The sequence below is a fragment of the Marmota marmota genome, unplaced genomic scaffold, assembly GCF_001458135.2.
Source record: "Marmota marmota marmota unplaced genomic scaffold, marMar, whole genome shotgun sequence".
In the NCBI taxonomy this organism is placed as follows: domain Eukaryota; kingdom Metazoa; phylum Chordata; class Mammalia; order Rodentia; family Sciuridae; genus Marmota; species Marmota marmota.
The window spans coordinates 26,114,457-26,140,700 of record NW_026000026.1 but is presented as its reverse complement, the minus strand read 5'-3'; the positions used below and the strand labels follow the sequence as shown (position 1 = coordinate 26,140,700).

The window sequence follows — 26,244 nt, the reverse complement described above, 5'->3', positions numbered from 1 at the left end:
TATATATATATATATATATATATATTCATTTTTTTAGTTATAGGTAGACACAATATTTTGTTTTTACGTGGTGCTGAGGGGATCTAACCCAGTGTCTCTCACATGTGAGGCGAGCGCTCTACCTCTGAGCCACAACCCCAGCCCTTAGAAATTCCATCTCATTGACTCTCATTTTTCTGATGGCTTTTCAAAAAATAACTGAACTTGGAAACTAACTCCCCTTCATGTTGGTTTGTATTTTTAGGCGGAACGAGGCAAAGGATGGTGCTGTGTTGCAGAATTTTCTGATTGAATCCCTGTGGTGGTATTTAACAATCTTCAGGTGAGCTTGAGGCTTGGTTTATTGAGGGTTTGACTTTTTTTTCCCCCCTGGTTTTTAGGAAAACGTCTTTGAAGATGATGGTGTGTTTTCGGGGGTCAGATGTCTGTGATCTGAGTACCAATATTTGGGAGATGAGTGTTGGTAGCAAGGAATCTGGTTTCCTCAAGACCCACCATGAAGAAGACAGAGCAGGTAGCTCCTTCAGGCTCTCTCCCTGGGTTCAGGGGCTGGAGGGTTTTTATGTGGGAGGAGGGAGGCCTTGAGTCTGCAGCTGAAACCGAGTTTTCCTTCATGCTTTGTCCTACTGGATTCCCACTTCCTGTGGCCCGTTCTACAGGGGGTGTTACAAGGCCATCTGACCTCTGTGAATCCAAAGCTGAGGCTCTCAGAATTTAGGTTATGTGGGTGAGGACTCTCCTTAGAAGTAGAACATCAGTCAAAGGAAGAGGATATCAAAGGCTTAGGAAGGAAAGATGAAAGTAATCCTTCTAAGGATGACTTCTGGTGGAGACCTCTCTGGTACCCCATTTCTATCAAGAGGTACACATGTCCGATTGTTCCTTTTGCAGTAGATTTTGGCAACTATTAACGAGCACTGTCTAGATCCATTAAATTCATCAAAAGTTATGAAATGGTGATTTTTTTCACTTCTTTTTTTTTTAAATATTTTTTTAGTTGTCAATGGACTTTATTTATTTATATGTGGTGCTGAGAATCAAACCCAGTGCCTCACACATGCTAGGCAAGCGCTCTACTGCTGAGCCCCAGCCCCAGCCCTGATTTTTAAAATTCTATCATTCCTTTCTTACTCATTAGCTGAAAATTTTTCTGAAAAGTAAAACCCCCTCTTCAATAATTTGATTCCTCTGAGAGACTGGTTTTGCAAGAAAGCTAGGAGAGATCCTTTCTTTACCAGTTTTAAACATATTTAATATGTTTCCATTAATCGAAGTTATTTTTTTTCTAGTTCTATTGAGGTTTAGTTGACAAACAAGAATTGTGTATGTTTAAGGTGTGCAATGTGATGTTTTGATATATTGTGAAATGATCACCATTATCAAGCTAAGTAACATTAACGATCTTTAAAAGTCACTATTTTTTTTTTTTGTGACAAGAGCAGTTAATACCTGCTCTCTTAGCAGATTTCAAGTATATAGTACAGTACTATTAACTACTCTATGCCCTAAATCTGAACTTATTAATTTAGTACAACCGAAACTCTGTATCCTTGACCATACTCATTTTCCCCAACTCCTAGCCCTTGGCAACCACCATCCCACTCTGCTTCCATGAGCTTGTAAGATTCCTGTTGTTATTGCTTGGGTGTGGCTTGTCCTCTCAGGGTTCCTGTGTTGGAAGCTTGGGTCCCTGTGTGGAGATGTGAAAAGTGCTGTTGCCGATGGCAACCAAGCCAGGGAAGCTGCCTGGATCCCAGCTGGCTGGACCTAGTCACCTGCCTGCAGGAAACAAGTGAAAGATGTAAAAAAAAAAAAAAAAAAATAATAATAATAATAAAAAATTTAATGCACTTTGATCAAACTGGGGAGAAGCTGCCAGGTTGTAGAAACAGAAGCCAGGAGATATGCACAGGGAGATTGAGCTAGACCGTGCTTCAGAGAACAGGTCAGTTTTAGCCTCCTGGGGGTCCTCCTGGGGGCTGGGGCCGGGTCTCAGCATGAGGAAGCTGGGAGTTCTCTGTTTCAGGGGGACCTCTGAGAGGTGGGGCCTGGTGGGTCCTGAAAACAGGAACAAGAGAGAAGCAAAAGCCAGAGGCAAGAACTTTCTGCCTGAAGGATGATGTGTGTCTGGAGACAATGCAGCGGGGGGACAGGGGGTAGTAGCTATCTGCTATTTGCCTGGAGCCCCAACCTTTATTGGATTTCAAATGAGATAAAAAGCTGGGCAGTCAGCCAGATCTTTGCCATCAGGGTGAAAGCTCTGGACAGACTTTCCAGTTGGCTACTGAATAAATTGAGCACTCACAGAAAGCCAGGAGACTGGCACCTGGTGTTTGAAATGTACTTTCTGTACTTGCCAACTGTTGGCAGGGATGAGCCAAACAGGGACGATTATCCTGTTCCTGGGGGATTAAACTGCTGTAATATAAATGGGAGGGCAATTGTCAATATATATTCCCTAAATAGAACAAATTAAGCAGAACCACGCTTGCCCTTTGACCCATAAATAACAAGCATGGAATAAAAGAACAAGTTCATGAAGGTGTAAATGTTGTCCTTCTGTCTTAGCATGACTCATAATAAGACTTGAAAAGCTAAGTGTCTAACAATAGAAAATTTGCTAATTTATGATACATCACATTTTATCATTCCTCTAGGGTTAGAAGTCCTTTAAGATAGGCATATTCGTTCCTTCTTACAATGGGTCACCAACAAATGTAAGTCAAGCCTTCTATAGTTTCTTTGAAACTGTTGCTAAAGTATAAATGAAGTTATTCATGTGGGTCCTTTATTGTGTAACCAGCACTAAGTACATGCAGCGCCAGTTTTGCTACCATTGGGTCAAGGAGACCTAGAGGTTCAATGTAGGGGCTCTGACACTGGTCAGACGTGGAGTCAAATCCTGCTTCCACTACTGTGACCTTCAGCAATTTAACTTGAACCTTGGTTATATTATTTATATAATGCGTGTAGTATTGTTTTAAGGACTAGATGAGATAATATTTTCAAAGTCCTCAGGGCTGGGGTTGTGGTTCAGTGGTAGAGCTCTTGCCTAGCATGCATGAGGCACTGGGTTCAATTCTGAGCATGGCATATAAATAAATGAATAAAATAAAGGTCCATCAACATCTAAGAAAAAAAATATATTTATACTTGGCTCTTAAAATTGCTTTAGAACATTTTTTTTTTTTTGGGTACCGGGGATTGAACTCAGGGGCACTCAACCACTGAGCCACATCCCCAGCCCCTTTATGTATTTTATTTAGGGACAGGGTCTCACTGAATTGCTTAGTTCCTTGTGAGAAACTGATGTGACTCAATTTTTGAAAATAAATAAATAACAGCAGCTTCTACCTCAAGGCCTGTCCTAAGGAAGGGGACGTGACCCTTGTCCTTGGAAAAAGAGCACTCCTAGGCACATACCCACCCTGCTGAGTTGTCTACAAATAACAGGAGAGATATGCAGCGCCAGGTGTCCCTGACTCAGTTAGGCTAGGTGAGGACCCATAGCAACCCCCTAGCAACCATCAATCAGCATGAGACAGGGAGAATACCTGGGATGCCAGATGACCCCCCCAGTAGTTTATGGTGGTTGATAACATGTTGGGAAACCATGTAGTTCAGCACGTACACCCTTCGTGGCTTAAACCAATCAGTTCAAACGAATCCCCCTCTTGTACTAGCCAATCACCTCTACCCAACTTGTTCCCGCCATTGAATGTGCTAATCAATGTTAAGACTTGTTGTTTGGGGGTGGGATTGTGGCTCAGCAGTAGAGCGCTCACCTAGCACAGGCGGGACCCAGGTTCGATCCTCAGCACCACATAAAAATAAAGGCAATTGTATTGTGTCCATCTACATCTAAAAAAATTAATATTAAAATGTTAGAGTCTGTAAACAAGTCTGGATGGCGCCTGGCATTTTGCCAGAGGGAGTGGTTTGTGAAGTAACGCCAGCGAGCCATTAAGTGTGGAGATTCCTTATTGGTTGACTGATGTATCTAGTTTATGCTAATTAAGATAAGCTGTGTGGAATGTATATATACCACTCTTGTCCTACAATAAACGGCTTCCACTCCTGCTGTATCAACGTACACAAGTTATTCGTCACCCCCCCCCGTTATTTTGCTGCAGCCGGACTGCGGCATTAAAAAAAAAAAGACTTATTGTTTGACTTTCCCACGGACCGCTGCATTAGGAATGGTTGTGAGTCCAGGCTGGAGCTTGCAATAAAGACTCTTGTGTGATTGCATCGGATTTGCCTCCTGGAGGTCTATTGAAGTCCCGCGAATCTGGCATTACACTTGCTGTTGCTGAGGTTGGCTTTGAACTTGTGATCCTCCTGCCTCAACCTCCCAAGCCACTGGGATTACAGGTGTGTGCCACCACACCTGACTGCTTTATAACCCTTAAATATTGTCATTATTACTATTGCCTTTTCTAGATATCTTCCTCCACGTTGCTATTCTTGCTTTAATACTTCTTGGTCATAGAGCATTTATGAATTTATTGGGTTACCTTTGAATCAAACCTCTATTTATTGAACTAAGGTGTGGAACTCAGAATTACCAGAGGTTCTTTGTCACAGAGTCATGGAATCTCTAGATCCAAGGTGATCTGTTCTCATCAAACAGGGCACCATCACATGTTCACTTCTAGGACTGGGCTCAGATGTTGAGATCTGGGAGGGAGGACGTAGACCATGAAGCCCAGGGAATCCTGTTTCCTCTCTTTGCTGAGACCCACTCACAAGAGGAAGCAAAGTCAGCAGTATCAATGATAACTAGTCGTGGTTCTTAAGCCATTTATTTTTCAACTTAGTAGAGACTACAGCACACGGTCATCATTTTGTTTTAATTTTTGCCACAATTTGGATCCACAGACTATGGCACAGGTCTACAATATGGTGATTGTGAAGAGAAAGTAGTTGGTATAGTAGTCAACTGTGGTCTCATAGTAAATGTAAAACTCCAGAAATAAATAACTCACAAACATATCACATGCCATTCTGAGTAGCATGAAGACATCTCCTGCTGCCCTGTCTTTTCCACCCAAGAGGTGAATCATCCCTTTGTCCAGAGTATCTATGCAGTAGGCACTACTCTCCTGTTAACTTAGCTGTCTCCATTTTTAGATGAACTGGTGCAGTATCTTAATGTTTGTTCAGGTAACCCTTATCTTACTTAATAATAGTACCAACAGCTACAGAGTACATAGTCTTCTTATCACCATTTGGAATGTTCTCATAGGTTAGGCTACAAATTAAGTATTAACAAATTTAAGAAGATTGAAATCATATCCTGTTATCTTTGCTGACAATAATGGTATAAATTAGACATCAGTGATGGTGGAACCTTTGGAAAATTCTCAAATACATGAAAATTAAATAACGTGTTCCTGAACCACCGAGGGGTCAATGAAGAAATTAGAAGGCCAATGAAGATTTCTTGAGGCAAATGAAAATGGAAACAAAAATATGCCAAAGCCTATAGGATACAGCAAAACAGGACTAAAAGGGACGTCTATAGCAATCGGTGCCTACATCAAAAAAGAACAGCCAGGCGTGGGTGCGGTGGCACAGGCCTATAAACCCAGTGGCTCAGGAGGATCGCAAGTTCAAAGCCAGCCTCAGCAACTTAGTGAGACCCTGCCTCAAAATACAAAGGGCTGGGGATGTGGCTCAGTGGTAAAGTGCTTCTGGGTTCAACCCTGGGTACAAAAAAAAAAAAAAAATGAAAGAAGAAGAAGAAAGATCTCAAATAAGAACCTGAAATTATGCCTTTAGGAAGAGAAAAACAAGAACAAACAAATAACTAAAGCCAAATTAGTAGAAGGAAAGAAATAGCAAGATCAGAGCAGAAATAAATGAAACAAAATAAGAGCAACAGAAAAAATCAATGAAACCAAGAGTTGCATGATCTTACTCTCATGTGAAATCTAAAAATTGGATCCCACAGAAGTAGTGAGGGTTTCTCGGGGCTGACATGGCAGGGAGGGAGTGTGAAGGAGATGTTGTGTCAAAGGTGAAAAAATTTTGGTGAGACAGGAGGAGTAAGTTCAAAAGATCTGTGGTACCACTTGATGACTGTCGATAATAATGTATTCCATCTATTTATTTACTTTTTGGTACCTGGGATTGAACCCAGGGGTCCTTAGCCACTGAGGTTGTTAATTCTTGAAAAATGTATTCTTGAAAAATGCTGAGGGTGGATGCAAAGTGTTCTCACGACAGAAAAGTGTGTGTGCTAATGTATATGTTAACTAGCCAGAGTTAGCCATTCTCCAATGAATACGTACCTCAAAATATTCTATTGTGCACAGAAATACATAAATTTCACTTGATAACTTAAAAATAAATTAATAACCCCCCCAAACCCCATAAGAGATAAAAAGTACTGGAGAGGATGTCAAGAAATTAGAACTCCTTGGCTGGGCCTGGTGACGCTCGCCTGTAATCCCAGTGGCTTGGAAGGCTGAGGTAGGAGGATCATGAGTTTAAAACCAGCCTTAGCAACTTAGTGAGGCTCTAAGCAACTTAGCAATACCCTGTCTTTAAATAAAATATAAAAAGGGCTGGGAATGTGGCTCTGTGGTTAATAGCTCCTGGGTTCAATTCTCAGTGCCAAAAAAAAAAAACAAAGGAAATTATAACTCCTATATACTGTTGATGGGATAGTAAAATGGTGCACTTTGTACAGAAAACAGTATGGCATTTGCTCAAAAAATTCAAGATAGATATTGTGTGCATGTATGAATATGTAACAACAAACCCCATAATTATGTACAATTATAATGCACTAATAAAAAAAATATAGAAAGAGAAAAAAAACTGTAACCCTCCCTCTCCATATTGATGAGGATGTGAAATAACTGAGACTCTAATACACTGCTAATGAGAATATAAAACAATACAAGAGTTTAAAAAAACTAGAAATAGGACTACTATATGATATTATCTGGCAATTTCAATTCTGGGTATACATACAAAGGGAGTTAAACCAGGATCTCAAAGAAACATTCATGTTCCTATGTTTATTACAACATTGTTCAACTAGTCAAAATATGGAAACGATTTGAGTGGTCATCGGCAGATGAATGATAAAGGAATACCATGGCCATTGTTCTGCTTTAAAAAAAGAGGCAAATCTTGCTATTTGCAAATCTTGAGGACATTTTGTAAGTGAAATAAGCCAGTCACAGAAGGATAAATACTGCATGGTTCTGCCTACGTGGGTTACCTCTAATAGTTGAGCCTCATTAGAAACAGAGTATTCACGATTGCCAGGGTTGGGGAGTGGAGGAAATGAGGAGTTATTCAAGGGGTCTCAGGTTTCAGTTATGCTAGATGAATAACTTTTAGTGATCTGCAGCACAACATAGTGCCTGTGCTTAATAATAAGGTATTGTATGCTCTTCTTCACAGAAGAGGGTAGATCTCAGGTTAGATGATCACTACTATTGGGTTAAACACTGATCAGTGCCTGGGAAAGCCAGAGAGAGAAGAAGGACTCTAAAGAATGTGATAATGAAAAAAAAAATGGAGTTTTGGCTTCCCTTATCTTCAGTCTTTCTTTTTTCTTTGTACCAGGGATTACGTCCAGGGGAGCTCAAACACTGAGCCACGTCTCCAGCCCATTTTTTATTTTTTATTTTGAGACAGGGTCTCACTAAGTTGCTGAAGCTGGCTTTGAACTTGCCATCCTCTTGCCTCAGCCTCCCAAGCCTCTGAGATTACAAGTTGCGCCACCCATGCCCGATTGCTTATCTCGAGTCTTCAGGAGAGGATGTAAACAGAGCGATACTGATTGTAAAATAAGGGAATGTGCTCATAAAAACATCTGAGGAAATCCACCGGCGCAGGGCAGGCACCCTCTGCCGTATATTGCCCCTGCTTGAAGGTGTGGGTGGCCCTCCAGTATATCCTGGACTGCTGCCTCCAAAGAGTGGGTGAGTAATAAAATGTCTGAAACCTCTCTGTTGATTCTGTCCAGTTCTGTCTTTGGGATCATTAATAGTACACTGTGGCATTGGCAGCCCCCGGGTTTGGTGACTATGAAAACAATCACATGAGCCACCCCTCCGAATGAAAACCACACTAAGTAGGGGCACAAGTAAACTTTGGGATGTGATGGATACGACTATGTCCTTGATCGTCAGGGGTACAGACGTCCCAATTTATCCAGATGTGTCGTTCTTTGTGCATCAGTTACGATTACAGGAGGTTTGACCTGGGCCAAACCTGGTTCTATTATGTAACCATTCGAGTGCTTGCTTCTTCCTGGTCATGTAAACTTCAAATTCCATCCTTTTCCTGCACTCCCTCCCCTCTGAGGCTCCTGTGAGAATGATAACATTCCTAAAGCTATTGGTGCGTACACAGTGTTTATTGAATGACTGATGACAGAGGAAGCAGTTATACATGTTATTTTATAGATTGCGGAAATAGAACTTGATGTGTTAGGGGAATCTGCTTCCTCCAGCCCTGGGGGTGCTATCGGTAGGGTCTAGGGTGGTTCTGGTGGAGGAGAGGCATCAACAGACCCTATGGTTTGTTGAGTCTCTCTCTCGGTAGGAGTAGCAGTGTGAATGGTGTATCCTGTGGGGAGCACAGGGGTGGTACTGTAGACGATGACAGAGTTGTTATTGGGGAAAACGATGGTGCTTTCGATATCCAGGGGAACTGATAAAATATATTTGTTTTGTTTTACCTTAGGATCTATGTGACCAATTAGCACCGTTTCGTTTTCTATCTCAGGTATATGGGGTATTTCGTGTCGCAGGTACATGGTTATCAGTTTGATCACTTTGGGTCCAATGCAACATTTTTTCTTCTTGCATTTCTGAACTTCTTTTTCATCTTCGTTGCAGGAGCTCTTGGATTTTCCAAAACTCATTAAGCATTTTGGCGTATTCCAAAGTTCTGCACAAGGAAGAGAGAAAACCATGCAGCCAAGGTTAATGAGTAGAGATGCTGTTCAAACCACTGGAAGGAGATGGATAGAGTCAGAGGGAGTTTGTTGGCTTTATGTGTAGAGTTTAGGGATGTTGGTGGAGTCACCTGGGTAGGCCAAGAGAACCTCTGTCCACCTCTGGAATCCAAAATAAACCTTTGATTTAGTCTCTCTTCCTTGAGTAACTTTATTTATTTTTTTGTACCCAGGATTGAACCCAGAGGTACTTTACCACTGAGCCACATCCCTAGCCCTTTGTATTTTGGGACAGGGTCTCACTAAATCTCTGAGGCTGGCTTTGAACTTGTGATCCTCCCACCTCAGCATCCTGAGCCTCTGGGATTACAAGTATGCACCACCATGCCTGGTCCTTGAGTAACTTTAAAAAAAGGGGAAAGAAGAAGAGGGAGCCCAAATATTTGCTTTTATAATAGCAATTTTAACCTCCAACTTAGCATCTTAGACACTGTGCAGCCACTCTCTGAAATACCAATGAAAGTAAAATCTCTCATAAAACTAATCTAAGAAAGGATTTTTAAAGTTAAAAAAATATTTCTGATTAACATGTATTAATTGTACGTATGAATGGGGTTCAGTGTAATATCTCAATACATGCAAACAGTGTCCTCTGATCAAACCCAGCCTCCCTTTATTCCACCTCCTTCTCTTCCCAATCTCTAGTAATCACGGTTCTATATTCAGGTGGGTTTTTTTTTTTTTTTTTTTAATTTCCACATGTGAGAGAGAACATGTGGTACTCGTCTTTCTGTGTGGCCGTAAGTAAGAAGGAAATCCTGTCATTTCCAGTAAAACGGATGGAGACTGGAGGATGTTATGTCAGATGAACTAAACCAAGCAAAGAATTTAAAAAGATTATCAACAGGACTTTCAGGAATGCTGTCTTCTGGCTGGGTGTGGTGACATACACTTGTAATCCCAGGGGCTTGGGAGACCAAGACAGGAAGATTGCAAGTTCAAGGCCAGCCTCAGAAACTTGGTGAGGCCCTAAGCAACATAGTGAGACCCTGTCTCAGAATAAAAAATAAAAAAGGCTGGGAACATGGCTCAAGAAATGCCCCTCTGGGGATGGGGTTATGGCTCAGCGGTAGAGCACTGGCTTTGCAAGTGCGAGGCCCTGGATTCAATCCCCAGCACCACATATAAATAAATAAATAAAGTTATATATAAAAAAGAAATGCCCCTCTGCCTTTGACAATCACCAGATCTGTGGATCCTGGGGCATGGTGTTCTATCATTTCAGCCTCTCTGAACACTGTCTCTTGGAGGTTTTACTCATTATCGAGCCTGGCCCTCCTCTCCATATCCACATGGATAACAACTCCAGTGTTGTTATCTATGGTTTAAATCTCCACTAAGCTCACTAATGCGTCTTCACCTGATAGATGATTGTCGCATCCCAACTTCTCATCGAGACAGCTTTCCTTTCTTCCGTCACTCGTTTTATCAATCCAACAAATTTTACATACATTGGAAATAATTTATTTAGCATCAGATAATGTCCAAGGGATGTTCTCACACATTTCCTCCTCATTCTCTCACCAAGTGCAAAACCAAAACAATTCTTGGATTGGAAGCAACTGCATTGATGAACCCCATATACTCATGTGGATTTCGAAGCTCAAAGTGGCCAAGTAACTTCATCTAGGATGACATGGCTGTATCTGTCTATGGTGCTATCCTTTCCCCTGAGTCCCCAAATACAAACTCTGGGAACATCTTTGGCTCTGATGCTCTCCTCCCCTGACTCACTGTGAGCTGTATTCTGAAACAAGTCGCTGTGCTTTTTCAAAAACAACATTCAATCTTCTGGTTCAGTCTTTTGCCCATAATGTGTTTCTCGATGTCCTGGGGATGCTTTGAGTATTTCCAAAGGCTGAGAGAAGGGATAAGACTCTAAAAACCTGAACGTGTTGAGATGGAGAACACAGACTCATTTCTAAATCTAAAGGAGACATTTTGGAGCCCAAAGGAAAGGGCTTCTTCCTTCCAGCACCAAGGTACAAACTGGAACACTTTCTTCAAGAGAGAGTTTAAATTGGAAATAGAGCTGGAATGAGGTAGAGTCGGAGGGTGACGGATCTATAGAGGGCAGGAAGGCAGCATTATAGATTGCAGTTTCCAAATACACCGGAAACACCCCGCTTTCCCTGTAGCTCCCTGGTGTCTCCATCAGACACAGTCTGAGGTTGGGGCAGCTGGGCTGGAGATGGAGATGGGGCATGGCTGGGGCTGCAGGTCAGCTCTTCGGCCATCTCTTTGGGGACATCATCATTCAGCATCTCTTTGGGTTCTACCATCGTAAGCAGCCAAACCCCTGCTTCTGCTCACCCACTCCTCTTAAACCCAGGCGCCCACATTACCTGTATTCACCTGGTACTGTAGCATGAGGCTGGCAAAGATAGGAAAGAGGAGCTTCATGGCCGGATGCCAGAGAGGAAGGCTTAGGTCTGGGTTGGTGTTCCCAAGCTCCAGCCTTTATGGGCCTCCGCGTGGCCCTGGGCCATGAGCATTGAAGCGTAGCCAAGGCAGGTGTGCCTGCTGCTTGTGGTGGTTGTGTTTTGTCTGGACTCTGATAAATTTTTCCTGAACATCTCTCTACATTCCTGTGCTTCATCCCGGGGGGATGGGGTGAGGGTACGACACAGATATCTAAGACAGGAGACAAAGAGCAAACTCTCTGCCCTTCTCCTTCTTATGTTGGAACCGGGCAAGAGATATATTTGATTTGGCTCAGTTAGGGCTCAGGCCCGCAGGGTGTGGAAATCCTAAGAGCTGGGAGAGGCCAGAGAAGGGTTTGCTCGGTCATCTCCAGTGGCCAGTATGGGTCCCGGTCAACAGACAAACTCAGTGCAAGTTGGTTGAGTAAGTTTTTGGGAGGCAGCCCTGGGCATGATTTTAGCTTTTGAGATTACGATGATTTCCACATCCCCAGGAAGCAGCAGTTATATAGGATGCTGCCCCTGATTCCTGGGTTGAATGATCTAAGGAGAACAGTAGAATCAAGCCCACCAATCAGGTGCTTTCCTCTGTTAATTTTTAACTTTTTTTTCCTATGAAATTCAAATAATGAATTGACTCCAAATGTCATTAATTGCTCAAGTCCCAATAGCTCCAGTCCCAAGTCCCAAGGTGGTTCCTCACCTCTTAAAGTTCAACTCTCCCTAGGACTTCATGAGCTATCATAGCATCTTTCCAAAAATTCTTTTGTTTAAGCTACGCTTTTTTTTAAAAAAAAAAAAAACAGTTCATCTAATGAACTTTCAAGTTATAAAATCTCCATTTTTCTCCTGTGAACAAGACAAAATAATCAAGCTAAGATATATTTTCTTGTCTGGACACCAATAGCTAGAATTAGTCCTGTCGGACCAGTTAGTCTTGAATATCACATTTTCATTGGTCTCTGGTGTCTTAAGATACGTAACATTGATTACCCCAGCAGGTCTGGCCAGTCCACAAGCAATATGACTATTGAGGGGGCCAGTAAGAAGGGAAGCTCAGTCATGGGACAGAGTTAATAAAAATTGTGAAGTTATGGGGTTGGGGCTGTAGCTTAGTGGTAGAGTGCTTGCCTTGCACATGTGAGGCACTGGGTTCGATCCTCAGCACCACATAAAAATAAATAAATAAAGATATTGTGTCCATCTACAACTAAAAAAAAATTTAAAAAAATGTGAAGTTATGGGCTGGGGTTGTGGCTCAGTGGTAGAGTGCTTGCCTATCATGCATGAGGCGCTGGGTTTGATCCCTGGTACCACATAAAAATAAGATAAATAAAATAAAGGTATTGTGTTCAAAAAAGAAATTGTGAAGTTATGAAAAATTAGGTATGTTCCATATGTATATGGGATGAATTAATCAATTGTATAGAATGATTCCATAAAAAGATAAATATGTGGGGCTGGGGATGTGGCTCAAGTGGTAGCGTGCTCCCCTAGCATGCGTGAGACACTGGGCTCAATTCTCAACACCATATAAAAATAAAAATAAAGATATTGTGTCCACCTAAAAAATTTAAAAAAAGATAAATATGTGCATGTGCAAGGTGCTCCTATATGTAATGGTATTTAATTGCAGGAAACCAAAAACACTAGCTATTTAAAACAGAATTTTTTTTTTTTTGGGTACTGTGGATTGAAAAGAGGGGCACTCAATCTCTGAGCTACATCCCCAGCCCTTTTTTTAAAAAAATTTTTATTTATTCCTCAGTTCTTTTAATATTTTATTTAGAGACAGGGTCTTGCTAAGTTGCTTAGGACTTTGCTAAATTTCTGAGGCTGGCCTTGAACTCACCATCCTCCTTCTTGAGCTTCCCAAGCCGCAGGGATTATAGGCATGCACCACTGTGCTTGGTTTCAGAAACATTTTTAATATGTAGAATTAGTGCTTAAAACTCTCCTAGAAGCTGACTCAAGGATTGGTAGGCCAGAATGACTGCCAAAACAATTTTAGCACATTGGCCCAACGTAGAATCTGCTACTTCTTTTATAATCAGGAAGGAAGGGGATTAACTTCAAGAACACACCACTGTAGTTATAAGAATAAGATGCCGGGCAGGTGGTGCATGGCTATAATCCAAGCTCTTTGGGAGGCTGAGGCAGGAGGATGGCAAATTTAACGCCAGTCCCAGCAATTTAGTGACAGAGTTCAGTCCCCTATACCACACACACACACACACACACACAAAGAGTATTTTGCTATCCCTACTATAACTGTCTCTTGAAACCCATAGAGCTAGTAATCATTATTGGAATGTTGTAGCAGAAAACCTCAAATGAATTTAAGGATTTAATTTCTCGGATTTTCAAATTCTTTGTGGATTATTTAAGTAATTGTTTATTTCTTCTGCATTTAATTTTTGCCACAAAGTTGCTTACAATATTTTCTTTGATCTTTTTGGCATCTGCACAGTTGGAGAGATGACCACATATTTTATACCTCATTTGAATAACGTGTTTTCTACTTTTTCTTGGTCATTTTATTCATGTAGTTGGTCTTTCCAGCTGTGGGTTTTGTTAGCCCTCCTTATTATATGTTTGATTTTTATCGATCATTTTATGGTCTGGTTTCATCTTCTTCTCTTCCCACTTTTTTTCTTTTCTTTTTCAGGTAATATTCTTTTTTTCCAGTTTTTTTTTAATTGGTGCATTATAGTTCTACATACTGATGGGATTTGTTATTGCATATTCCTTCATGCATACAATATAACAATATAATTTGGCCAATATCACTCCCCAGCACTTTCTCCCTTCCTCCCCACCTCCCACCCACTCATCCCTTTTCTCTACTGATCTCTCTTTGATTTTCATGAGATCTCTTCCTGTCTTTCCTTTTCTTTTTCTCTCTATAGTTTTCACATATGAGAAAAATCGTACCACCCTTGACCTTCTGAGTTTGATTTACTTCGCTTAACATAATGGTCTTAAGTTCCACGTATTTTCCTACAAATCACATAATTTCATTTTTCTTTATGTTTGGATAAAACTCCTCTGTGTTATATAGACCACATTTTCTTTATCCATTCATCCATTGATGGACATCTAGGCTTGTTCTGTAATTTGGCTACTGTGAATTATACTGCTATAAACATGGGTATGCAATTATCACTATAGTATGATAGCAGGTCAATGGTGGTTCCATGCCTGGCCTTTTTAAAAATATGTTTCTTTCAATGGAATAAAATCATGGCACTTGCAGATAAATGGATGGAGTTAGAGAAGATAATGCTAAGTGAAGTTAGCCAATCCCCAAAAACCAAAGGCCAAATGTTTTCTCTGATATAAGGAGGCTGATTCATAGTGGGGTAGGGAGAGGGATCATGGGAGGAATAGAGGAACTCTAGATAGGGCAGAGGGGTGGGAGGGGAAGGGAGGGGGCACGGGGTTAGAAATGTTGGTGGAATGTGATGGACATCATTATCCAAAGTACATGTATGAAGACACGAATTGGTGTGAATATACTTTGTATACAACCAGAGACATGAATAATAATATATGTGTAATAAGAATTGTAATGAGTTCTGGTCATATATAAATAAAAAATTAATTAAAAAATATGTTTCTGGGGCTGGGGATGTGGCTCAAGCGGTAGCGCGCTCGCCTGGCATGCATGTGACCCGGGTTCGATCCTCAGCACCACATACAAAGATGTTGTGTCCGCCGAGAACTAAAATAAACATTAAAAAAAAAATTCTCTCTCTCTCTCTCTCTCTCTCTCTCTCTCCTCTAAAAAAAAAAGTTAAAAATAATAAAAATTTAAAAATATATATATATTTTTGGTTGTAGAGGGACACAATACTTTTGTTTATTTATTTTTAAAATTTATTTTATGTGGCGCTGTGGATCAAACCCAGTGCTTCACATGTGCGAAGCGAGTGCTCCACCACTGAGCCCAGCCCTCTATTATTTACTTTGTTTTTTCCATTTATTCCACTTTTAATATTTATTTATTTATTTAATATTTATTTATTTTCTTGATTTCTTTTCTTTTCTTTCTTCTTCTTCTTTTTTTTGGTACTAGGGATTGAACTCAAGGGCACTTGGCCACTGAGCCGCGTCCCAGCCCTATTTTGTATTTCATTTAGAGACAGGGTCCACTGTGTTGCTTAGCTTCTCGCTTTTGCTGAATCTGAGGTCTTACTGGCTTTGTCTGCTCAGGAATTCTTTGAGCCTGGTTTCCTCTTTAATTTATTTAACATTAAAAAGACATTTGCTCAAGGGATTCAATAAAATTTTTCAGTAATTTTTTGGCTTTATTAAGAATATTTGTAAATAAAAATGACATTTTTTCTTTCCACATTTTAAATTAGTGATTTATAGTTTACATGATGATGGGATTTGTTATTAGGTATTCACACACACACATCATATAACAGCACAATGTGGCCGATAGCACTCCCCAGCACTTGCCCCCGACGCCCTTCCTTCCAGCCTGTGATCCCTTTCCTCTGTTTCACTGATCTCCCTCTGATTTTCATTAGAACCCCACCCCCACATCTTTCTTTTCTGTTTCTCTCTAGTGTTCACATATTTCACTTAACAAAACAGTCTCAAGTTCTCCCCATTTCCTGCAAATGACATAATTTTATTTTTCTTTATGATGGACTGAATAAAGATCCATGTCTGTGTGCCCCATTCTCTTTATCCGTTCATCCATTGACGACACTAGGCTGGTGTCCTAGTTTGGGTATTGTGAACTGTGGCAGCTATAAACCTGGCTCTGCATGTATCACTGTAGTATGAAGACTTTAATTCTTTAGAATAAATACTGAGGAGAGGTATGGCTGGGTCATATGGTGCTTCCATGCCTAGTCTTTTGGAGAAACGTCACACTGATTTCCACATTAGTTGTACTAACTGACAATCCCAATAATAGTGTAAAACTGTTCCTGAAGGTGGCGTTTTTGAGACATTGTGCTGCTTGTTGATGAAGAATCCTACTTCTGGTTACAAATCTGCTCTGTTGCTTTGATTCAGAGTGAGGCACAGGCGATTTTACTACTATTGCTTTTGCATATCAGAGCCAATGTCAATTTGTGAAAAGGCAAAAGATTATTGTTATGAAAGTAGTTATTATTAGTCACAACAACAACACTGTTTTGAAATTAGTTACAAACTTGCAGACCTCTTGGGGCTACCACTGGATGAGCATTGCTTTCCTTGGGTACTGGGGATTGAACCCAGGGGTGCTCTGAGCTACACTCCCAGCCTTTTTTATTTTTTAATTTGAGACAGGGTCTTGCTAAGTTGCCCCAGCTGGCCTGGGCTTATGATCCTCCTGCCTCAGCCTCCTGAGTGGCTGGTTTGCCAGTGTCCCCGGCTGGATGATCACATTCAACACACAGGTGTCTTGTAGAGATTAGAGAGCTCTGAGAAGGGTTTCAAGTGGCAGCTGAAAGAGATGAGTAGAATTGCCTTTGGGGGCCATTGCTCTGTCTGCAACGTGGAAGCTGCAGCCGAGGGTTCAAGTGGAGTTGAGAAGAGTGAGTACAGAATATGATAAACAGTTCTGCTTTAAAAAGCAGGAGGCGGGAATCATAGAAGTTTGGTTTGGTCTACCTTTTTTTAATTTTTTTTTTTTTAGTTGTAGTTGGTACTATTTATTTATTTATTTTTATGTGGTGCTGAGGATCGAACCCAGTACCTCACACATGCAAGGCAAGTGCTCTACCACTGAGCTACAGTCCCAGCCCCTTGGTCTACCTTTAATACCCTTGTTTCCATTTCCTTGCACAAGTGAACTCCTACCTACGTTTCAAGTCCCTGCTTAATTGTAACTGTCAAATAGAATCTCAGAAGCCTGGTCTACTGTTGATCCCTTTTAAGCTCCTACACATTCCATCCCTTCATCAGATATTTATCGAGCATCTAGGATGTGCTGAACACGACTGTAGGGGCTGGTAATACAATAATCTATGCCACAGAAAGTACAAGTCCCTGCCATCATGGGGCTTACATTCAAATAATGAGTAAAATGAGATTTCATTCTTGCCCTTTTTTTGGGGGATTGAACTCAGGGGCGCTCGACCACTGAGCCATATCCCCAGCCCTATTTTGAATTTTATTTAGAGACAGGGTCTCACGGAGTTGCTTTTTTGCTGCGAATTTTAGTTAGAGACAGGGTCTCAGCGCCTCGCTTTTTTGCTGCGGCTGGCTTTGAACTTGAGATCCTCCTGCCTCAGCCTTCCAAGCTGCTGGGATTACAGGTACGTGCCGCTGTGCCCAGCTTCATTCTTGTCCTTTTCTTGAATGAAGCACACAAGGAACCACAGGGCTGCGGCTGAGGGCTCTGTGAAGATCAGAAATCACGATCTCAGATGTCATTAATTTGCGGTTGTGCAATTTCCACAGCTGTGCTCATTAGCCTGGGTTTGGGGAGAAGGCACTTAAAAAGATCTGGGGTTGGGCATTTTTGCACAGGTTAGTGCAGAAGAATAACGCTGCGTGGGAGTGAGGATGTTGGCGAGGGAGCCCTTGAGATGGACCATGGAGTTGAGGCTGATGAAGAAGAGTGAGGAAGTCTGATTGACACATGGAATGTATTTGGGTGGAGGGAGTTTAGGTCTTGATGAATCCAGAGAGGGCGTTCCACAAGAAAAAGCAAGGGAGGATTCATTTAAGGCAGAGAAAAGAGAGAAAATTCGGGCTGGGGTTGTGGCTCAGTGGTAGAGCGCTCGCCTAGCATGCAAGAGGCACTGGGTTTGATCTCCAGCACCACATAAACAAAATAAAGATATTGTGTCCACCTACAACTTATATATATGAGAGAAAATTAGACAAAGAGATTTGGGTTGTGCAGGGTTTGGTTATGGTTACCTTCCATTTTTTTTTTTTTTTTTGGTACTAGGGATGTTTACCCACTGAACCACATTCCCAGCCCTTTTTTATTTTTTATTTTAAAACAGGCCCTCACCAAGTTGCTGAGGCTGGCTTTGAACTTGCCATCCTACTGCCTCAACCTCCCAGACTGCTGGGATTACAGGTGTGCCCGACCGCACTGCCCGGCCCAGTGGGTGACATCGTGTCCAAAGTGTAGGTGGGTCTTCAGTGTGGTAACTTGAGTGGAAGTGAGTGGCACACAGGCTGCTTGTCCACAGGATGTCCCCTCCCCTCGCTGGACTCAAGGCACCTTGTCTTCCTCCCTCTTGCCTTCCCTTTCTCCTGAACCTGTTGTCAGAGTCTTTGCAGGGCCACTGTCCCCTAAAACAAACCAAGCAACAAAGGAGTTGTCCTTGCAAAGGGAGATGAAGGGACAAGATCAGAGACAGCCCTTCGCCTGGGTCACGTGACTGAAGGGGCACTCAGTGATCAAGACAGCCCATGGGGGAGGGCCGAGGGGCTCTTTAGGGAGCCACCTGCTGGGCAGAGAGGCCTCGAACTCCTTGTACCTGTGACTTTCTCTCCTTGTCCTACGCATGGGGTCTCTCCCCAGGCACAGCATGATCTGCAACCACTCACTCCAGACACTTCTGCCATGGTCCAGAGAACAAAGCCTTAGAGAGACTCCCCTTGTCCTCAGAGCCAGGGGAGCGCAGCCCACCTTATGCCTGATGCTGATAATATGCCTAGATGGTGGCGAGGTGGGACAAACAGTATGCTCCTGCAGCACCCAGAAGAGAAAACTGTGCATCCTCATCAGAAACAAGAGAAGTTAATCTATAAACCAGGTAACAGCATAAATAGGAATACAAGTAAGGGTTCTTTTTGTTTTGGAGCAATAAACAATAAACTTTGGCTCTGCTGTAGAAATACAGAGAAAACCTTCCACTCTGGTGCAATACCAAATACATGACAGTTTAATTTGTAACCCAAATCAGTTGGAGTCCTAGTTGTCTAGCTGCACAATTTCTTTTTCATCTAGATTTTTGAATCACTCTGATACAGATGCCTCTTCTTGTTGGCTGCTTAGATATACTCACAGAAATCTTTATGTTTTCTTTCTTTTTTCCCCCCTCTTTTTGGTACTGGGGATTGAACTCAGGGATGCTCTACCACTCGACCACTGAGCCACACCCCCAGCCCTATTTTGTATTTTATTTAGAGACAGGGTCTCACTGGGTTGCTTAGTGCTTCACTTTTGCTGAGGCTGGCTTTGAACTCGTGATCCTCCTGCCTTAGCCTCCCGAGCTCCTGGGATTACAGGTGTGCCCTACCGCACTGCCTGGCTTGTGTTTTCTTTCTTGATGACTGGCATTTGTGCACCAACAAAAGAGCTTTTCCCCAAGGCCCCCTGTAATAGATACTCTGTTTCAGTGGCTCAGAACCTTCCAGTGCCCTCCTTCTACTTGCAGAATTCCGTGCCTGGAGCAGAGAAGACCAATTTTCTCTCTTGCAATTTTCATTAATGAAACACTGGAAGTACCAGGCATATACAGATAGCCCCATGCATATGCGTGGCTGGAGAAAATACTAGTTTTGATATGCTACTGCATTTTGCATAGAAGCTACAGTATCATAGTATTATTTGCCTATCAAAAACAAACAAAAATGGGATTTATTTTTATTTTAGAAGATGTCTGAAAACATACACAGCAGACAGATAAACCCACAATACTGCTTATTTCAAATACTTCAGTTTTTTGGGGTACTGGGAATTGAACCCAGGGATGCTCTACCACTGAGCTACACCCTCAGCACTTCTGGTATTCTTTATTTCGAGACAGGGTCTCACTGAGTTGCCCCGGCTGGCCTCCAATCTATGATCCTCCTGCCTCAGCTACCTGAGTTGCTGGGATTATAGGTGTGTGTCACCATGCCTGGCTCAAATATTTTAATCTTTTAATGGTTCTGGATGAAAAAGATGGGAAATAGTCAATGGTACACTTAGAGCTAATTCCCCTATGTCTTTGGTATTTAGGCACATACAATTTTATGAACCAATATTAATTCTCACCCTAGCTGTTGTTATTCATTTATGTTGTGTTTTGCAATTGTTGACCAAAGACAAAAATAAGGGCTTACGTGTACAGTCCAGAAAATAGAACACATGTTCTTAGTACACTTTGGGTCTTGAGAACACAGTGAAATGAGAAGGAACAGCAATGCATGGAAAATTGCAACTCCAGTTGGATCCTTAACCTAGTTTGCAAGACAACTTATGGATTAAAAGTATAAAAATCATTGTCCTTTAAAAGAATTTCTCTTAAAGGGAATATCAGATTTCTGAATTTATATCAAAGAGGTGTTTACATGTTCCATTACTGTAATATTGTTTGCCTATTTTGTGCTAGGTGATTTGTCCCTTATTTATTTGTAGATATTCTTTATATATTTTGGTTATTAATCCTTTTATGGTAGATAATGCATATACAAATTTTATTTTACTCTGATATTGTCTATTTTTTTTGTTACTTAAAATTGAATCCAGGGCCTGATGGGTACTAGGCAAGCACTTCACCATTGGGTTACATTCCTTTTAAAAAAATAATTATTTTGAAAAACAGGATCTTGTGAAGTTGTTCAGGATGGCCTTGAACTTGTGATCTTCCTGCCTCAGCCTCCCAAGTAGCTGAGATGACAGGTGTGCACCACTGCACCTGGCCTCTCTGATTATCTTTTAGTCTTATACTAGCTTATACCTTTTCTTTCCTGTATTTTATTATGAAGATGTTATGAATTTTATTTAGTCAAATCTGTCACTTTTATCATTTTAAATAATTCTCTTCCTCCTTACTATTAATGTTATTTCCTTTGAGGTTTTATATATATATATGTGTGTGTGTGTGTGTGTGTGTGTGTGTGTGTGTTGTGGATGAACCTTTATTCATATGTGGTGCTGAGAACTGAACCTAGTGCCTCACACATGCTAGGCAAGTGCTCTACCACTGAGCCACAACTCCAGCCCCAAGGTCCTTTATTCTTATTGAAGTTCTTCTCTTTAATGTCTATTTTCCTAGAAATTTTGGTTGACATGTAGTTAGTCGGGCATGAGGGTGGATTAACAGGGACAGCAGATGTGGCTTCTTCTGCATTGGTATAAGTTTGCTTTTATTAACAGGTTTTTTTGTTTGTTTTTAGTTGGAGGGATGAGTATTGAGTTTGTGTGTGCATGAATGTGGATGTATTCAGAGAGTGTCAATAAGCATACTTTATTTTAAACCGATGAGTGAAAAGCAAGCAGAATCACTTTGTTTTTATTTTATCTGCTATCCCATCATCAAGATGAACTGCTCTGGGGCAGCATATTTAGAAGACTAAAATGTTAACACAGAAGAGAAAAGATTGTGGGTGGTTTCTATTTTCTCCTTTTTGATAATTGTGTGTCTGATTTTTCTAGCATGAAATGGTAACTCCCCTTCCAAAAAAGAACACTGAAAGAATCATGCCAGAACTCACCTGGCCTTTGGACAAAGGAATGAATAATCTCATTTCTTACCTGGACCATCCTGTCTAGCACTTTGGAAAGATAGCATCTTAAGTAGAAGCCAGAGACTATTTCTCAGAATCGGGACACTCTTAAATTCTTTTTATAAGTAAAGTATTAAAATCAATTTAGTACTACTATAAATCCCCGTGGGAGGTAGAAAAGGAATAAATGGTAATAAATAATAACTATGGGTAAAAAGCAGCATTTCTCCATCTTTCCCAGCTGACTCCAAGAACAACTCTATTGCTTAGCCACAAAGAGTTTTGAAAAGGAGCCTGTGGGCTTGATGTGCCTCATCAAGATGGCACGGAACCTCTCTGACATTTGTATTGACACAGAGGAATACGTTAAAGCAGGCAATCGATTTTACTTCCAAGATGTAATCATGCCATCTTTAGAAAATTAGAAATATCCATGATCCCGGCACGGGCTGCTTCCTGAGAGACGAGGACAGTATAAAGGAGCCGGGGGCCCCGCGAAGCGCACAGCCAGTGCATTTTGCAATGAAAACAGCACCTTGTATTTGAGCATTTTGTCTTCAGTCTCCCAAAGACTGCCCCACAGCAGGCAGCTGGAGTGGTGGCTTAGCGCAGTGGCTAAGGTATCAACTGGAGATTCTGAAGTCCTCTGTTGACCAGGGTGGAGCAATCGCAATTCCTGCTGCGTGGAATTCAATCTTGAGGGAGGAAGAGTGGGCTTGAGGGGACAGAACATTCTGTGCCTGTGAGCTCCATATTTGGAGACGTAGGTGGGGTGGACTTGGATTTCCTATCTGTCCATGTGGATTAAAATCAGAGCTCAGACTGCTGATAGCACTCAGAGCTCTGGCTCCTCCAAGAGAAGTGCGACACGGACCACTGGACCAGGCAGGGCGCTGCGTCTTTCTTCTGGGGATATCTATAAACATGAAGCGGTTTCTGGTTCTCATTGTTCTGCTATGTGAATTACTCAAAGGTAACTTGTCCAGACATACAAGAAAGTGGTAGGAGACATGACTGTCGCAAGCGTGGGGACAGGACCTATCAGACGGTTGATATCTGATCGATATCATCAAAAGTTCCCATTCTCCTGGGTGCCTGACTCGAGTTTGTGCCTTAGGACAGAGCAACCACGGAGGTCAGAGGAGGTCAAGGAACCCATCATCTAGAATTATCTTTACAATGTTGAGCACAGTTTTCACCCAGGAACCTGGCCATCCACTTTGCCTCTCAAATTCTTTTTCAGTTTATGCCATGACCTTAATAGGAACAGCACACAGTTCAAATTATGTCAGCACGAGGCTAAAATATGTCTTTTGCCTTGACTAGCCTACATATTGAGTAAATCATTACCTTTGAATCTCAATTTTCTCATCTGTCAAGTGAGTGAGTGTGACTGTAGTGACTCTATATCTATTTTATTTCTTTTTTCTTTCTTTTTTTTCCTTTTTCTTTTTTTGTACCAGGAATTGAACCCAGGGGCGCTTAACCACTGACAATGCTTTTTATTTTTTATTTTGAGATAGGATATTGCCAAGTTGCGGAGGCTGGCTGTGAACTTTCAATCCTCCTGCCCCAGCCTCCCAAGTTGCTGGGATTACAGGCATGCACCACTGCGCCTGGCTAGTGATTCCGTTTCATGTGGGGATTACATGAGTTTACAAATGTGAAACATGGAGTTGACATCAGGAGCCCTGATAGTGACAGGTCCCTTTTCTAGTGCCAGAAAGAAGGCAGGCTGTCTCTTTGTGGCCCTCAAAACCTACCTCTCTAACCCTCAAGATGTTCCTTGATTATGAAGCTTAGGATAGGGAGAATGCATGTCCATTCTCTACATTTATTCCATGGCCTCATCCACATTTTGTGTAGGGAGGCAAATAAGGATTAGAAGCCAGGGCTGGGGATGTGGCTCAAGCGGTAGCGCACTCGCCTGACATGCGTGCGGCCTGGGTTGGATCCTCAGCACCACATACAAACAAAGATGTTGTGTCCGCCAAAAACTAAAAAATAAATATTAAAATTCTTAAAAAAAAGGATTAGAAGCAAGAGATTTAGGACCATCAACACATTATTCTGAACAGGTGAAAATTTGGATCTCTAAGGGAGACAGATATTTATGGAATTGAGTTTAATCCCTGGACAGCAAATTTACCTGAGATCAAGAGGAGTGTGGAGAGGAAGAGGGAGCAGGAGTCGGGCTCTAGAGAGGTCCTGCATTCTGGATAGGTGAAGGAGTTCTCACTAGTATGAGACCTGTGAGCTCTTGGCCAAGGGAGATTTCTGCTGTCCACATCGGTGAGTGTGACACACAGCCACACAGGCACCTTAGAAACTGTTGCCTGGGATGTTCTTTTTTTTCCCCTAATTAATTTTCTTTTAGTTGTTGATGGACCTTTTATTTTATTGATTTATTTACATGCAGTGCCGAGAATCAAACCCAGTGCCCCACCTGCTAGGCAAGCACTCTACCACTGAGCCCCAGCCCCAGCCCAGTGATGTTCTTTTAAAAGTTGATTTGGCTCTGAATTGTGCCTTTGATGGCAAGTTAGTGCTCTCTGGGGACAGGGGACTGAGGTGAGCTTGAGGGAATGTGCACTTGGAGCATGGAGCAGGGAGGGAGCCCCGCCAGGTCCTAGCGTGGGATGTAGCTCTCGCTGCGGGGGTCACACACGTGCTGATGTTCTCAGAGCCACCTGCGCAGTGCCAGGAGGCTGGGTTTTGAAGTCCTCAACTTGGGATGCTTTTTTCCAAGCTCTTGAGTTTTCTCTTATCAACCTAAGGTTCACTTTGGGATCACAGGGGGCCATGACTGGGGAGGAACCCTGTGAGCCTTCTGCCTTCCCTCAGAAACTAACCTTGGTGTGATGTTGCTTCCTAGGTGCAGACGCCATGCGGCCCAAAAAGTGCTTTAGTAATGTGACAGGCTTCTGCAGGAAGAGATGCAAATTAGGGGAAACTTCTGACAAGGGATGTCTCCGTGGGAAATTCTGTTGTGTTAACCAAGAGGAAAACAAGAAGTACAAGAAAGCCCCGGAAGTTCCAGATCAACCTTTTACGCAGAATGAGAAGGACAAGGTGGAGGAGTTGGTCATCCTGCCCACGGTCACACTCATCACCATCATCTTGTAGGCTGACCCTCGCTTCCTTGGTCTCCACTCATCCCGAATCAGAAGTGCCATCCGACCCCACAGGCGGCTGCCAGAGACTGCTCTGTTTCTTGATTCTCCATGAAATAAAGTCCTGTGCTTTGGCTTCGATGTATTTATTGAGGCACATGCTCAGATTTTGAACACCTTGGGCATGAGTAGCTGCTGTGTTCAAGGTGGTACACTCGTGAAATGGGGGATATGAAGATTAGTGAGTGATGGGGAATGAGCATGACACTTTCTATGCAAGACAACAGTTCATAGAATTTCAGGTATTTCTTCTGTTTTCTCAAAAATTCAATTTCATACATAGATTTAAGATCTAAATTCCCCAAATGTGTGTGTGTGTGTGTGTCTGTGACTGTGTGTGGGGGAGTGGTGTATGAATGAATACAAAGTATTTGGCTAACAACCAAAAATTCATTAGAGGGAAGAACAATATTTGAACATTTCCATAACATTTATTGGGGGAGATCTGATAAGCAGTGAAAACAGCTAGTGATAATTTCCATATATCATTTGAAACTCATTTAATATACATCCTCTGTCTCCTTTTTCAGTAGCAATCTGGGGAACATCTAGTTGACCTAATTTTTAGACAAATACTGTTAAGACTTTGAAAGTGTTGCATATTCTGTTTGTTCCCACAGGGTGAGATTGAAAGTTGTGTAAATGAGGGATCATATGTAAGAAGCACCTCACTAACTAGATAAGATTGCAATAGCCAGGTGTGGTGGCACATGCCCATCATCCCAGCGGCTCAAGAAGCTGAGGCAGGAGGATCACGAGTTCAAAGCCAGCCTCAGCAATAGCGAGGTGCTAAGCAACTCAGTGAGACCCTGTCTCTAAAGAAACTACAACATAGGGCTGGGGATGTGGCTCAGTGGTCGAGTGCCCCTGAGCTCAATCCCTGGTACCAAAAAAAAAAAAAAAAAGAAAAAAAAGAAAAAAGAAAAAAGATTGCAGTAGATCAGAAACTTCTGTGGTGTCATCTATGGCTGTTTCTTTGTTGAAAGCATTGGTCATAAATAACTTATGCACTACCGATTCCTCATATGGGATAAAGAACAGGCCCTGTTCTTCCATGAGTAGCTCACCATCTGGTTTCAATGGGAAGACAGAAAGACAAATATATAGATGGAGATGTCAAAGTTTCAAGAATAGACAAACTTTCCTTCCGGTAGCAGTGGGTTTTGAGAATTCTGGAGAAGTACATAAGAAACAAGGACTGAACTTGATGGCAGAATTTTGGAAATTTTCTTGGGCAATTTCAGCACCATGGAAGCTA

At 41.9% G+C, this 26,244-nt stretch overlaps 2 protein-coding genes across 2 annotated transcripts; one reads left to right on the top strand and one right to left on the bottom strand.

The window, feature by feature from the left end:
- Nucleotides 1-8,503: 8,503 nt before the first annotated feature.
- On the bottom strand, nucleotides 8,504-11,389 carry Defb129 (defensin beta 129). Its single transcript, XM_015485365.1, has 2 exons — nucleotides 11,332-11,389; nucleotides 8,504-8,919 (listed from the first exon to the last, which is right to left on the bottom strand). The coding sequence occupies exons 1-2, from the start codon at nucleotides 11,387-11,389 to the stop codon at nucleotides 8,504-8,506; spliced, it is 474 nt and encodes a 157-aa protein (XP_015340851.1).
- Nucleotides 11,390-22,737: 11,348 nt separating this feature from the next.
- Nucleotides 22,738-24,990, top strand: Defb128 (defensin beta 128). The gene is made up of 2 exons (XM_015485256.2): nucleotides 22,738-22,786; nucleotides 24,695-24,990. The coding sequence occupies exons 1-2, from the start codon at nucleotides 22,738-22,740 to the stop codon at nucleotides 24,937-24,939; spliced, it is 294 nt and encodes a 97-aa protein (XP_015340742.1). The 3' UTR covers nucleotides 24,940-24,990.
- The last annotated feature ends 1,254 nt before the right edge of the window (nucleotides 24,991-26,244 follow it).

Bases quoted from the DNA above. Each gene is read 5' to 3' on its own strand.
- Defb129 (XM_015485365.1), bottom strand. From the start codon at position 11,389: ATGAAGCTCCTCTTTCCTATCTTTGCCAGCCTCATGCTACAGTACCAG. The intron at 8,920-11,331 runs GTAATGTGGGCG...TTCCTTGTGCAG, and splicing joins ACAGTACCAGGTGAATACAG to AACTTTGGAATACGCCAAAA.
- Defb128 (XM_015485256.2), top strand. From the start codon at position 22,738: ATGAAGCGGTTTCTGGTTCTCATTGTTCTGCTATGTGAATTACTCAAA. The intron at 22,787-24,694 runs GTAACTTGTCCA...TCCTAGGTGCAG, and splicing joins GCTATGTGAATTACTCAAAG to ACGCCATGCGGCCCAAAAAG.